General features: G+C 44.8%; 1 protein-coding gene across 1 annotated transcript in view; it reads right to left on the minus strand.

The window, feature by feature from the left end:
- Positions 1–235: 235 nt before the first annotated feature.
- The window catches only part of LOC138282351 (uncharacterized), a 453,679-nt gene continuing 438,366 nt past the window's right edge, over positions 236–15,548 (minus strand). Inside the window, exon 13 of the mRNA XM_069219772.1 lies at positions 236–497. Within this exon, the coding sequence (XP_069075873.1) occupies positions 442–497 (56 nt within the window). The 3' untranslated portion in view covers positions 236–441. The remainder of the gene's footprint in view (positions 498–15,548) is intronic.

Here is a 15,548-nt window from a genome sequence, read left to right on the forward strand (position 1 = left end):
GTGAGGGGGGAAGAGGGGTTTGAAACTATTTTTCAGTAAATATTTGTGTTAATCAGATAATGCCAACTGCTTCCATAAGCAAGTGAATGTGTGCAATCATTAAAAGGCGCAAGCTGGTGCTTGGTCGCATTCTTTACTAGTTAAATAAAAAATAAATGTCACTCTCAAAACAATATCTGGGCTGAGGCTATGATCTTCATTAAAAGGTAATGAAAGCAAGAAAAATCCTATGTGATAGGATCTTCATTCACAAACCATTTATTAAGGAAAACGTGAATAGTTTTACCTAATACAATTGCAGTATAACAAGTAAGAAACAAATGTTAAGCAACAGGAGTACTGTGGTTTGCGTTTCTCTAAAACATTTGAAATCAATGTTTCAACTAAAATGGCATAAACAATAAAACACCAAGAATATTCATATCTTCTTTTCTGGATCACTTATTTTATTGTTCCAGTTTGAACAAGGAGATTCAGCAAGTTGGCAATATTCACTTCTGAAAAACAAACAAAAAACAGAATTCCGTATATTAGCAATCCATAAACAAATCAGATCTGTAATCCTATTTTGAGACTGTTTAAAATAAACTGGTGAAAAGAATGGTTACTTGCAACTGGGTTTCTATTAATTTACTCCACATATGACCACAGTTCTGGTATTAATAAAATGCAACTTGAAAAAAGCTGGCCACAAATATATTAAGTTATATTTATTACTTGCAACTGCTCTGTGAATGTGACAAATCCGATGACAAACATCAAGATGCCTGTAGGCAAAAAGAAAAATGCTACTTTCCAGTATACATCCGTTCATGGCATGTAGTGCTGTAGATTCACATGCTGTGCATAAGCTCGCAATCTAGTGTTGGGTTTGGAGAATTACAACTTGTTTTTCAAGTCACTGGATTGAGTGACTCCTCTAAGTGATAGTGTGCATGAGCATCAAATCCTTTGTTAGGCTGGTTTTCTCTGCAGGCGGGAGAGTGAAGTAGTGTGGAAAGAGAAAGTTGCCAATTCAATATATATGGAAAATGTCTCTCAGTGTACATCTGTTCGTGGCATGTAGTGCTGCAGTTTCACATGCTATGCATAGCTCTTCCGACATCTAGAGTTGGGCTTGGAGTGTTACAAGTTGTTTTTCTTCGAAGAAGTCTTTTTCGGAGCCACAGGATCGAGTGACTCCTCTTGGTTTGAGTGCGCATGGGCATCGACTCCATTGTTAGATTGTTTTCCCGCAAAGGGTGAGGTAAGGAGTGAGAGTATAGGAATACAAAGAGATGTTCATTCAAATTTAAATGAATGTACATATGTACAAATGTAAAACTTAAACGACTACAGGCTTCCAGGGAGGACACATGTAAATCTGCAGCACTACATGCCACGAACAGATGTACACTGGGTAAGTGACATTTTCCATTTGATGGCCTATGCTATGCATAGACTAGAAAGCAGTTAGTCTTCCCAAAAAGTGGTGGCTAGCCTGTAGGAGTTTAAGTTGTTTTTAATAATGTCCTTAACCCGTTCTGTGCCGCAGACATAATGGTTACGTCCTGCGGCACACAGCCCAGAAGAAGCGCTCTCGCTCCCTCTGTGTGCTGCCCCTCACCCCCCCAAAGTCAGGGATGGAAGGGGAAGCCCTTCCCATTTCCACCCCGACCCTCCCAACCCCTCATAATGACGTCTGCGCAAGATCAAGCGCTGACTTCATTATGGGGTTCTCGCCGCACAGGAAGCCATTTGCTTCCTGTGCGGCGAGAGAAGAAGAGGTGAGTTCCTCTTCCCGGTGGGTGGGGGGTTTGGGCCAAAGAGGCACCGGGGGAAAGGAAAGGCTTTTCCTTTCCCCGGTGTCTCTGAGCATTCCTGCTGCCCGATCGCATTGCGATCGGGCAGCAGGATTGCCCACTAGACACCAGGGATTTTTTTATTTCTGTAGTGATTTTGACTTGGGCAAAGGGTTGCTCCCCTTGTGGGGGCAATTAGTTACGGCCATATCTGCCCCCTTGGGGGCAGATTGGCCTACTTTCTAGGCGGATCTGCCCCCAAGGGGGGCAGAAAACACTGGATCACCAGGGATGTTTTATTTATTTGTGTATTTATGTGTGTGTGTGTGGGGGGGGGGGGGGGTGCCCCCTTGGGCAAGAGGGCCCCCCCCAAGGGGGCATAGAACTGTTTGAATTTTCTGCCCCCCTTGGTGGCAGATCGGCCTATTTTTTTTAGGCCCACCTGCCCCCAAGGGGGGCAGAAGCCACTTAGACACCAGGGATAGTGTGTGTGTGTGTTAGTGGATTGGGGGGGGGGGGGGGGCCTTGGGCAAGGGTCGCCCCCCACTTTGGGGGCACATGTACCAAGGCCATTTCTGCACCCCTTGGAGACAGATCAGCCTATTAATTTTAGGCTGATCTGCCCCCAAGGGGGGCAGAAACCACTAGAACACCAGGGATTTTTTTTATTTGTTTATTTTTGTGTGTGTGGGGGGGGGTCGTCCCCTTGGTCACGGGGCGCATTGACCGGTTAGCCATTTCTGCTCCACCCCCCCCTCCCCCTGGGGGCAGATGGGCCTATGTCTTTAGGCCCACCTGCCCCCAAGGGAGGCAGAAGCCACTTAGACACCAGGGATAGTGTGTGTGTGTGTTAGTGGATGGGGGGATGGGGGGGGGGGGGCATGGGCAAGGGTCGCCCCCCACTTTGGGGGCACATGTACCAAGGCCATTTCTGCACCCATTAGAGGCAGATCAGCCTATTATTTTTAGGCTGATCTGCCCCCAAGGGGAGCAGAAGCCACTTAGGCACCAGGGATAGTGTTGTGTGTGTTTTTTTGTTTTTTTTGTTTGAGGGCTGTCCCCTTTGGCAAGGGTTGCTCTCCATGGGGACACACTACTAAAGGTATTTTCTGGCCTCCTTGGGGCAGGCAGGCCTATTTTTTTAGTAGGCCCATCTGCCCCTATGGCAGAATCCACTTAGGCACCTATTTCGAAATGTTTGATGGTGGGGTGTTTGTCAACTGATGAAGTATTTGCATTTGTGATAAAAAAATGCTTTCCTCCTTTTTGTTCTAGTTCAAAGCTTTTGCTTTATTTGCTGTGGCTCCTTGCGGTTTTGGCAGTGGTTGACCTGCAGTTTGCACAGTTGCATGTTTTAGGTAAGTAAAAAAAATGTACTCCATAGGAGTATTGTTGCTATGCATGAATGACATGTTTGTAGGGGGTGTACTAAATGCAGGATCGTGTGTGAAACTGTCCATAGATTTGTGCACAATGATATTTGTTTTGTCTTATTTCTAATTTGCCTTTCTTTCTTTCTTTTTAGTGGAATATCATTGGTGATTGCTGTGTCTGTGCAGAGTAGTTGCTGGTGAATCAAGCTTTTTCAGGCAAGTGAGCAGTATAGTTTTTGAGTTTATAACTCTTACTAACAAAGCTACACTTTGTTACTTGTCTTACACAGTGCTGGTTGTTGGTGGTGAATTTGTCCAGTTAATTTTAGTAGGAGAGATCATGGCTAGCCGCAGGATGACCGCTCAGCAGGTGGTTGGTATGCTTTTTAACTCACAGTCTGATCATGATTATGAGACGGACTGTGCATCTGAGGCAGAGGAGGAAGTGAGAGACTCTGGCAGTGATGTTTCTGTTGGAGGGGAATCTTCTGATGATGAAGCCACACTGAGTGCAGATGAAGGGCCTGTTTTAGAGGAGGACACCTGGGGCTGAAAGGTTTCCCGTTATAAGACCTGATGTCTGGGTTGCCCCAAACATGGAGCAGCCAGAGTTGCCTGCCTTTACTGGTCTCCCGGGGTGTAACGCTGTAGGAAGTTGGCTCTGTATGTGCTATTTCAAAGTAAGGAATAGCATGCACAGAGTCCAAGGGTTCCCCTTAGAGGTAAAATAGTGGTAAAAAGAGATAATACTAATGCTCTATTTTGTGGTAGTGTGGTCGAGCAGTAGGCTTATCCAAGGAGTAGTGTTAAGCATTTGTTGTACATACACACAGACAATAAATGAGGTACACAAACTCAGAGACAAATCCAGCCAATAGGTTTTGTATAGAAAAATATCTTTTCTTAGTTTATTTTAAGAACCACAGGTTCAAATTTAACATGTAATATCTTGTTTGAAAGGTATTGCAGGTAAGTACATTAGGAACTTTGAATCATTTCAATTGCATGTATACTTTTCAAGTTATTCACAAATAGCTATTTTAAAAGTGGACAGTGCAATTTTCACAGTTCCTGGGGGAGGTAAGTTTTTGTTAGTTTTACCAGGTAAGTACGACACTTACAGGGTTCAGTTCTTGGTCCAAGGTAGCCCACCGTTGGGGGTTCAGAGCAACCCCAAAGTTACCACACCAGCAGCTCAGGGCCGGTCAGGTGCAGAGTTCAAAGTGGTGCCCAAAACGCATAGGCTTCAATGGAGAGAAGGGGGTGCCCCGGTTCCAGTCTGCCAGCAGGTAAGTACCCGCGTCTTCAGAGGGCAGACCAGGGGGGTTTTGTAGGGCACCGGGGGGGACACAAGCCCACACAGAAATTTCACCCTCAACGGCGCGGGGGCGGCCGGGTGCAGTGTTAGAACAAGCGTCGGGTTCGCAATGGAAGTCAATGAGAGATCAAGGGATCTCTTCAGCGCTGCAGGCAGGCAAGGGGGGGCTTCCTCGGGGAAACCTCCACTTGGGCAAGGGAGAGGGACTCCTGGGGGTCACTTCTGCAGTGAAAGTCCAGTCCTTCAGGTCCTGGGGGCTGCGGGTGCAGGGTCTTTTCCAGGTGTCGGGACTTAGGTTTCAGAGAGTCGCGGTCAGGGGAAGCCTCGGGATTCCCTCTGCAGGCGGCGCTGTGGGGGCTCAGGGGGGACAGGTTTTGGTACTCACAGTCGTAGAGTAGTCCGGGGGTCCTCCCTGAGGTGTTGGTTCTCCACCAGCCGAGTCGGGGTCGCCGGGTGCAGTGTTGCAAGTCTCACGCTTCTTGCGGGGAGATTGCAGGGTTCTTTAAAGCTGCTTCTTTGGATAAAGTTGCAGTCTTTTTGGAGCAGGTCCGCTGTCCTCTGGAGTTTCTTGTCGTCGTCGAAGCAGGGCAGTCCTCAGAGGATTCAGAGGTCGCTGGTCCCTTTGGAAGGCGTCGCTGGAGCAGAGTTCTTTGGAAGGCAGGAGACAGGCCGGTGAGTTTCTGGAGCCAAGGCAGTTGTTGTCTTCTGGTCTTCCTCTGCAGGGGTTTTCAGCTAGGCAGTCCTTGTTGTTGCAGGAATCTAAATTCTTAGGTTCAGGGGAGCCCTTAAATACTAAATTTAAGGGCGTGTTTAGGTCTGGGGGGTTAGTAGCCAATGGCTACTAGCCCTGAGGGTGGGTACACCCTCTTTGTGCCTCCTCCCAAGGGGAGGGGGTCACATCCCTAATCCTATTGGGGAATCCTCCATCTGCAAGATGGAGGATTTCTAAAAGTTAGAGTCACTTCAGCTCAGGACACCTTAGGGGCTGTCCTGACTGGCCAGTGACTCCTCCTTGTTATTCTCATTATTTTCTTCGGCCTTGCCGCCAAAAGTGGGGGCCGTGGCCGGAGGGGGCGGGCAACTCCACTAGCTGGAGTGTCCTGCGGTGCTGGCACAAAGGGGTGAGCCTTTGAGGCTCACCGCCAGGTGTGACAGCTCCTGCCTGGGGGAGGTGTTAGCATCTCCACCCAGTGCAGGCTTTGTTACTGGCCTCAGAGTGACAAAGGCACTCTCCCCATGGGGCCAGCAACATGTCTCGGTTTGTGGCAGGCTGCTGGAACCAGTCAGCCTACACTGAACAATTGGGTAAAATACAGGGGGCATCTCTAAGGTGCCCTCTGTGTGCATTTTTTAATAAATCCAACACTGGCATCAGTGTGGGTTTATTATTCTGAGAAGTTTGATACTAAACTTCCCAGTATTCAGTGTAGCCATTATGGAGCTGTGGAGTTCGTTTTTGACAGACTCCCAGACCATATATTCTTATGGCTATCCTGCACTTACAATGTCTAAGGTTTTGCTTAGACACTGTAGGGGCATAGCACTCATGCACATATGCCCTCACCTGTGGTATAGTGCACCCTGCCTTAGGGCTGTAAGGCCTACTAGAGGGGTGACTTACCTATGCCACAGGCAGTGGGAGGTTGGCATGGCACCCTGAGGGGAGTGCCATGTCGACTTAGTCATTTTCTCCCCACCAGCACACACAAGCTGGCAAGCAGTGTGTCTGTGCTGAGTGAGGGGTCCCTAGGGTGGCATAAGACATGCTGCAGCTCTTAGAGACCTTCCCTGGCATCAGGGCCCTTGGTACCAGGGGTACCAGTTACAAGGGACTTACCTAGGTGCCAGGGTTGTGCCAATTGTGGAAACAATGGTACATTTTAGGTGAAAGAACACTGGTGCTGGGGCCTGGTTAGCAGGGTCCCAGCACACTTCTCAGTCCAGTCAGCATCAGTATCAGGCAAAAAGTGGGGGGGTAACTGCAACAGGGAGCCATTTCTTTACAAACGCCAATACAGAGAACTTTTTGCCTATCAATTTCTTTGAGTTATTTATGGATGATATGTTTTTGGAAGAGATTGTTGAGCAGACTAATTTGCATGCGGAGCAGCATTTGAGGGACAACGCTGCTAGACTTAGGCCACACTCTAGAGCTGCCCAGTGGATTCCCACAAATTTGGAGGAGATAAAAAAGTTTTTGGGTTTAACTTTTTCGATGGGGTTGATAAGGAAGCCGTCACTGGCTTCTTATTGGTCTACTAGTCCCTTGATGGCAACAGCTATATTTCCTGCGACCATGAGCCGTAATCGGTATTTGCTTCTTCTTAGGATGCTGCATTTTGTTGACAATGCATTAGCCTTGCCACGAGATCACCCAGATTCTGACCGTCTTTTTAAGATTAGGCCTGTCCTTGATCATTTTGTAGATCGGTTTTCGGAAGTCTATGTTCCAGGCAAAGAGATAAGTGTGGACGAGTCTTTGGTCCTCTTCAAGGGTCGTTTGTTTTTTAGGCAGTACATTCCTAGCAAAAAAGCACGATATGGAATTAAATTGTATATGCTGTCTGAAAGTAGGACAGGATGTGTATAGTTTCCGTGTCTACACTGGTAGGGATTCCAATATTGACCCCCCTGTTTGTCCTCCCACTTTTGGAGTTACTGAGAAAATTGTGTGGGATCTTGGTAGACGACTGTTCAACAAAGGTCACCATTTGTATGTAGATAACTTCTACACTGGAGTGCAGTTGTTCAAGGAATTGTTTAGAGTGGACACAGTTGCTTGTGGCACAATCCGTTCTAACCGGAAAGGCTATCCAAGGGAGCATGTCTGTAAAAAACTTGAGGGGACCGTGCTGTGTCTTGCGGAATGAGTAGCTGCTAGCTTTGAAATTTTCAGACAAGAGGGATGTCTACATGCTAAGTACCATCCATGATGAGAGTACTTCCCCCGTGACTGTTTGGGGCCAGGTTGCTGAAGTGCGCAAACCTGTGTGCATTTTAGATTATAATAAGCACATGGGAGGTGTAGATAGAGTTGACCAGAGGTTGGAACCTTATACTGCTATTCGTAAGTCTTACGTTTGGTATAAGAAGTTAGCAATTCACCTCTTCCACTTAGCAACCTTCAATGCTTTTATTGTGTTTAGGGATAGGTCTCCAGAGTCAAAGATGACATTTGTGAAATTTCAGGAGTCAGTGATAGAGAGCCTTATTGTGGTGGAACAGGCCAGAGTTCCTAGAGAAGCAGTGGTGGAGGATGTGGCTAGATTGAAAGATCGCCACTTTGCTGAGCACATTCCTCCCACACCCAAAAAAGACTTTCCAGCTAAGAAATGTAGAGTGTTTTCGAAGAGGTATCCGGAGGGAGGCTCGAATGTACTGCCCAGATTGTCCTTCAAAGACTGGGCTGTGTGTGGGTGGTTGTTTTAAGAATTACCACCCCCAGAAGAACTTATGGGAACAACCATGAGTGTCTGTTTTGTATTTTCATGTGTTCAGTTTCATGGTTAGCATTTCTGTCATGTACTTAGTTAGAGCTTTTGTGTTTGTAGTTTTGTAATTCTTTCTACTTAGTTAGGGGTTCCTCTGTTTAAAAAATAAAATAAAAAATGATGCCATTGTGTGTGGAGTGGGGCTTGGCTGAGTGTACATATTGACCTGCTGTTGGCTACTGCAACACACTGCCAGCCAAACACCAGTCCACACACTCCCATCAGCTGGTGTGATTGTTGTATCAGGCATGTGGGCGTATGTAAGTGATGGGCCCTTGAGTGGCGCTGTCTGTCGATGTGAGTGTTGTAATGTGCTGGGCCCGTGGCTGGCGGTGTGAATGGTCGTGTGTGTGACATGTATGAAAGTTGTGTGAATGGACTGTAAAGCGGTTGGTGCTTTGTCGCGGCTTTACAGCTCACGAGCTGCGAGTCATTGGTTCAGTTTTTTGCCTTTCAGTTATTAACAGTGCATTTCATTTTTGTGAAAGCTCTTGTTAGTAAAATTTGATCCACTGAACCATCACTCACCCTCGTGCCAAATTCAACCAGTATGTGCGGTAAAAATGACAAAACCTGCTCCGCTGTAATCAGGCGTCGCAGCACACCTGTGACGCGCTAGGTGCCTCAGGTGGGACCCCGATGATGAAGCATGCCACCAACTTGGTTGGTGGGTGAGGGGTCTTTCACATAACCTAATTGCGTTTCTTTTCAAAATTTTAGTGTTTGGCACATCACGGACGTACAGGGAGTGCAGAATTATTAGGCAAATGAGTATTTTGACCACATCATCCTCTTTATGCATGTTGTCTTACTCCAAGCTGTATAGGCTCGAAAGCCTACTACCAATTAAGCATATTAGGTGATGTGCATCTCTGTAATGAGAAGGGGTGTGGTCTAATGACATCAACACCCTATATCAGGTGTGCATAATTATTAGGCAACTTCCTTTCCTTTGGCAAAATGGGTCAAAAGAAGGACTTGACAGGCTCAGAAAAGTCAAAAATAGTGAGATATCTTGCAGAGGGATGCAGCACTCTTAAAATTGCAAAGCTTCTGAAGCGTGATCATCGAACAATCAAGCGTTTCATTCAAAATAGTCAACAGGGTCGCAAGAAGCGTGTGGAAAAACCAAGGCGCAAAATAACTGCCCATGAACTGAGAAAAGTCAAGCGTGCAGCTGCCACAATGCCACTTGCCACCAGTTTGGCCATATTTCAGAGCTGCAACATCACTGGAGTGCCCAAAAGCACAAGGTGTGCAATACTCAGAGACATGGCCAAGGTAAGAAAGGCTGAAAGACGACCACCACTGAACAAGACACACAAGCTGAAACGTCAAGACTGGGCCAAGAAATATCTCAAGACTGATTTTTCTAAGGTTTTATGGACTGATGAAATGAGTGAGTCTTGATGGGCCAGATGGATGGGCCCGTGGCTGGATTGGTAAAGGGCAGAGAGCTCCAGTCCGACTCAGACGCCAGCAAGGTGGAGGTGGAGTACTGGTTTGGGCTGGTATCATCAAAGATGAGCTTGTGGGGCCTTTTCGGGTTGAGGATGGAGTCAAGCTCAACTCCCAGTCCTACTGCCAGTTCCTGGAAGACACCTTCTTCAAGCAGTGGTACAGGAAGAAGTCTGCATCCTTCAAGAAAAACATGATTTTCATGCAGGACAATGCTCCATCACACGCGTCCAAGTACTCCACAGCGTGGCTGGCAAGAAAGGGTATAAAAGAAGGAAATCTAATGACATGGCCTCCTTGTTCACCTGATCTGAACCCCATTGAGAACCTGTGGTCCATCATCAAATGTGAGATTTACAAGGAGGGAAAACAGTACACCTCTCTGAACAGTGTCTGGGAGGCTGTGGTTGCTGCTGCACGCAATGTTGATGGTGAACAGATCAAAACACTGACAGAATCCATGGATGGCAGGCTTTTGAGTGTCCTTGCAAAGAAAGGTGGCTATATTGGTCACTGATTTGTTTTTGTTTTGTTTTTGAATGTCAGAAATGTATATTTGTGAATGTTGAGATGTTATATTGGTTTCACTGGTAATAATAAATAATTGAAATGGGTATATATTTTTTTTTGTTGAGTTGCCTAATAATTATGCACAGTGATAGACACCTGCACACACAGATATCCCCCTAACATAGCTAAAACTAAAAACAAACTAAAAACTACTTCCAAAAATATTCAGCTTTGATATTAATGAGTTTTTTGGGTTCATTGAGAACATGGTTGTTGTTCAATAATAAAATTAATCCTCAAAAATACAACTTGCCTAATAATTCTGCACTCCCTGTATGTGGACACATCAAAACGATATATTACAAAACTACCTGTGTTTTGGGGGGGAGAGGGCACCTATGTTTTTGGTCCTGGGTGCGGCCTTCATCTAGGGAAACCTACCAAACCCAGACATTTTTTTTAACTAGTCACCCCAAGGAGTCCAGGGAGGTGTGGCTTGCGTGGATACCCCAACATTTTCTTACCCAGACTCCTCTGTAAACCTCAAAATTTGCTTAAAAAAGCATATTTTCCTGACTTTTCTTCATAGGATCACCACTCCAGCACAAAATTCCTACTCCCCAGTGCTCCCCTCAGTCTCCCAAGTAAAATGACACCTCACTTATGTGGGTCCCCAAAGCAGAGTCAGTCTAAAGATGTATAAAAGAATATGTCATTATAAACTCGCTGTGCTATCCCCTCTATCTCTACAAGTTTTGGGCCTTATTCTGTTGCAGGCACCTGGCCCACCCACACAAGTGAGGTATCATTTTTATCGGGAGACTTGGGGGAACGCTGGGTGGAAGGATATTTGTGGCTCCTCTCAGATTACAGAACCTTCTGTCACTGAAATGTGAGGAAAATGCGTTTTTTTTAAGCCAAAAATTGAGGTTTGTAAAGGATTCTGCGTAACAGAACCTGGTCAGAGCCCCACAAGTCACCCCATCTTGGATTCCCCTAGGTCTCTAGTTTTAAAAAATGCACAGGTTTGGTAGGTTTCCCTAGGTGCCGGCTGAGCTAGAGGCCAAAATCTACAGGTAGGCACTGTTTTCTGTGATGTGTCCACGTTGTGTTTTGGGGCATATCCTGTCGCGGGCGCTAGGTCTACCCTCACAAGTGAGGTATCATTTTTATCGGGAGACTTGGGGGAACATAGAATAGCAAAACAAGTGTTACTGCCCTTTGTCTTTCTCTACATTTTTCCCTTCCAAATGTAAGACAGTGTGTAAAAAAGACGTCTATTTGAGAAATGCCGTGTAATTCACATGCTAGTATGGGCACCCCGGAATTCAGAGATGTGCAAATAACCACTGCTTCTCAACACCTTATCTTGTGCCCATTTTGGAAATACAAAGGTTTTCTTGATAGCTATTTTTTACTCTTTATATTTCAGCAAATGAATTGCTGTATACCCGGTATCGAATGAAAACCCACTGCAGGGTGCAGGTCATTTATTGGCTCTGGGTACCTAGAGTTCTTGATCAACCTACAAGCCCTATATATCCCCGCAACTAGAAGAGTCCAGCAGACGTAAGGGTATATTGCTTTCGAAAATCTGACATTGCAGGAAAAAGTTAGAGTAAAACGTAGAGAAAAATGTATGTTTTTCACCTCAATTTCAATATTTTTCTTTTTCAGTTATTTTCTGTAGGAAACCCTTGTAGGATCTACACAAATTACCCCTTGCTGAATTCAGAATTTTGTCTACTTTTTAGAAATGTTGCGGTTTCTGGGATCCAGCGTTGGTTTCATGCCCATTTCTGTCACTGACTGGAAGGAGGCTGAAAGCACACAAAAAATCGTAAAAATGGGGTATGTCCCAGTAAAATGCCAAAATTGTGTTGAAAAATTGGGGTTTCTGATTCAAGTCTGCCTGTTCCTGAAAAGCTGGGAGGCTGGTGATTTTAGCACCGCAAACCCTTTGTTGATGCCCTTTTCAGGGACAAAACCACAAGCCTTCTTCTGCAGCCCCTTTTTCCCATTTTTTGAAAAAAAACAAAATTTTAACTGTATTTTGGCTAATTTCTTGGCCTCCTTCTGGGGAACCCACAAAGTCTGGGTACCTCTAGAATCCCTAGGATGTTGGAAAAAAAGGACGCAAATTTGGCGTGGGTAGCTTATGTGAACAAAACGTTATGAGGGCCTCAGCGTGAACTGCTCCAAATAGCCAAAAAAGGCTCGGCACAGGAGGGGGAAAAGGCCTGGCAGCGAAGGGGTTACGACAGCTTGGCCTACAGTGGCTTGTTGATGTGAGAAAACATCAACACAGTAGTGTTTTGTAAATGTATGGGGAGTTGACCATGTGGCTGCTTTACATACCTTAGCCATTGGTATGTTCCCTAAAAATGCCATTGATGCACCCTTCCTTGTAGAATGTGCCTTAGGAGTGATCAGAAGGTATCTTTTTGATTTTATGTAGCATGTTTGTATGCATCTAACAATCCATCTTGCTAAATCTTGTTTTGATATAGGATTGCCTTAATGTGGTTCTTGGAAGTTGTTTTGTTTTTCCAAAATCTTTAGTTCTATCTATATCGAACATAACAGCTCTTTTGAGATCTAGGGTATGAAGAGCTCTTTCTGCCACAGTCTGGCTGTAGAAAGTAGACTGGCAATTCCACTGTTTGGTTGATGTGAAAAGGCGATACTACTTTTGGTAGAAATTTTGGATTTGTTCTAAGAACATCTTTATGTTTGTGTACTTGGAAAAAAGGATCCTCAAGAGTGAATGCTTGTATCTCACTAACTCTTCTTAAAGAGGTAATAGCTACAAGGGAGGAGACTTTCCATGTTAGAAATGTATTTGACAAGAATGCATGGGTTAAAAAGGTGGTCCCATGAGTCTGGTAAGTACTATATTTAAATTCCACGATGGAACAGGTGGTGTTGTACGTGGAATAATGCGTCTTAATCCTTTCATGAAAGCTTTAATCACAGGAACTCTGAATAGAGAAGTGTGCTGAATATTCTATTCTGTAAGTGTGCAGATATTGCAGTAAGGTGTATTTTGAATAGCCTAATTTGATTTCTGCAAATGAAGTAAAGAGCATACAATATGTTGTATGGATGCTGTAAGGGGATCAATGTTTTTAGATTGGCAATAGAAAACAAGTATTTTCCACTTGTTTGCGTAGCATTGTCTAGTAGTAGGCTTACATGCTTGTTTCATTACTTCCATACATTCTGGTGGAAGCTTTAGGTAACCAAATTCTATGACTTCAGGAGCCAAATTGCTAGATTGAGTGCATTGGGGTTTGGATGCCTGATTTGACCTTTGTTCTGCTTTAACAGATCTGGTCTGTTTGGGAGTTTGGAGTGTGGTACTACAGACAAATCTAGAAGTGTTGAGTACCAATGCTGGTGTGCCCATGTTCGTGCTATGAGTATCATGGTGAGTGACGTTTGACGTACTTTGCTGACCAGAAAGGGAAGGAGGGGGGGAAGCGTAAGCAAATGTCCCTGACCAATTGATCCATAGAGCATTACCCTTGGATAGGGGATGTGGGTGCCTGGATGCCAAATTTGGCCTTTTTGCTTTTTCGCTTGTTGCGAATAGCATCTATGTCTGGTGTTCCCCAATTTTGAAAGTACTTTTGAAGTACTTGGGAGTGAATCTCCCATTCGTGTGTTTGTTGGTGATTTCTGCTTAGGAGATCTGCCAGCTGATTGTCTATCCCTGGAATATATTGTGCTAGTAGAATTTGATTGTGAATTGCCCATTTCCAAATTGTTTGGGCTAGAAGGGACAGTTGAGATGAATGTGTCCCACCCTGTTTTTTGAGGTAATACATGGTTGTCATGTTGTCTGTTTTGATCAGAACATTCTTCTGTTACACAAGAGGCTGAAACACTTTTAGCGCAAGAAACACAGCTAATAATTCTAAGTGGTTTATGTGTAGCTGTTTCTGTTTGACATCCCATTGCCCTTCAATGGTCTGATTGTTGAGGTGAGCTCCCCAACCGATCGATGAGTCAGTTGTGATTATGGTCTGAGGCACAGGGTCTAGAAATGACCACCCCTTCATCAGATTGCAGCGATTCCACCATTGAAGGGACATATGTGTTTGGCGGTCCATTAACACTAGATCTTGAAGTTGACTATTTGCCTGTGACCATTGTTGTGAGAGGCACTGTTGTAAGGGCCTCACGTTTAGTCTTGCATGTGGGACTATAGCTATGTAAGATGCCATCATCCTTAGAATCTTCATGATAACGCACAGTGTATTGTTGATTTGGCTGTATGAGTGGTATGAGATTTTGGAAAGCTTGTATCCTTTGTATATTTGGATAAGCTAGGACTTCTTGAGTATTTAGGATAGCACATAGATAAGGTTGTACCTATGCTGGTTGAAGGTGACACTTTTGGTAATTCAGAGTGAACCCTAGGCTAGGGTGTGCAAGGTTTCTATCATGTAATGTGTGTTGTAGGCATTGTGTAAAACTGCTTGATTTTATTAGCCAATCGTTTAGATATGGAAAGACATGGATGTGTTGTCTTCTTAAGTAGGCTGCTACTACTTCTAGACACTTTGTGAACACACTTGGGAGCGGTTATGCCAAATGGCAACACCTTGAACTGGTAGTGTTTTCCTGCTATGACAAACCTGAGGTATTTATTGTGAGCTGGATGGATGGGTATGTGGAAATACGCATCTTTGAGGTCTAAAGCAGTCATGTAATCTTGTTTTTGTAGTAGTGGAATAACATCTTTCAGAATTACCATGTGAAAATGTTCTGACAGGATGTATATACTGAGGGGCCTGAGGTCCAAGATGGGCCTGAGGTTGCAGTCTTTTTTGGGAATGAGGAAGTATAGTGAGTATACTCCTGTTCCTTGTTGAGAATGTGGAACCAATTCTATTGCTTGTTTTAATAGTAGAGATAGTACCTATTGTTGTAACAGAACGGTATGTTCTGGGGACAACTTGTGATATCGTGGTGGAATGTTTGGAGGGGTGGAGATTAATTCTAGGCAATAGCAATTGCAATTGCGGATAATTGATAATACCCAATTGTCTGTATGAGAGTGGAATTGCTGTAGGCTTACCCCCACAGGAGATGTGTGGAGTGGGAGGGAAGGAAGTCACTGTTTAGGTTGTGTTCTGCTTAGAGGTTTGGAATTTACCTCTGTTACTGAAATATTGTCCTCTATAGGATCCTCTAAACCCACCTCTGATATTGGGTTTGTTGTCTCTGCTTTGTTTGGGAGGTGGAAGCATCTGAGGATTGTGGCTTAAAACCTCCTCTAAACTGTGGTCTGCGAAAGGAGCCTCTATATGGGGTGGTGTATAAAGCACCCATTGCTTTTGCAGTATCTGAGTCCTTCCTCAGTTTCTCGATAGTGGTGTCTAGTTCTGGGCCAAAAGAGGTGCTTCTTGTAAAAAGGCATATTAAGTACTTCCTGTTGAATTTCTGGTTTAAAACCAGAGGAGCATAGCCATGCATGTCTTTTAATTGTGATGGCAGTATTTACACTCATTGCAGCTGTATCAGCAGCATAGAGGGCAGATCTTTTTTGATTATTACTGACAGCTTGTCCCTCTTCCGCCACTAGTTGTGCTCTTTTTTGATGCTCTTT

This window comes from Pleurodeles waltl, chromosome 2_2 (genome assembly GCF_031143425.1).
Source record: "Pleurodeles waltl isolate 20211129_DDA chromosome 2_2, aPleWal1.hap1.20221129, whole genome shotgun sequence".
Lineage (NCBI taxonomy): Eukaryota > Metazoa > Chordata > Amphibia > Caudata > Salamandridae > Pleurodeles > Pleurodeles waltl.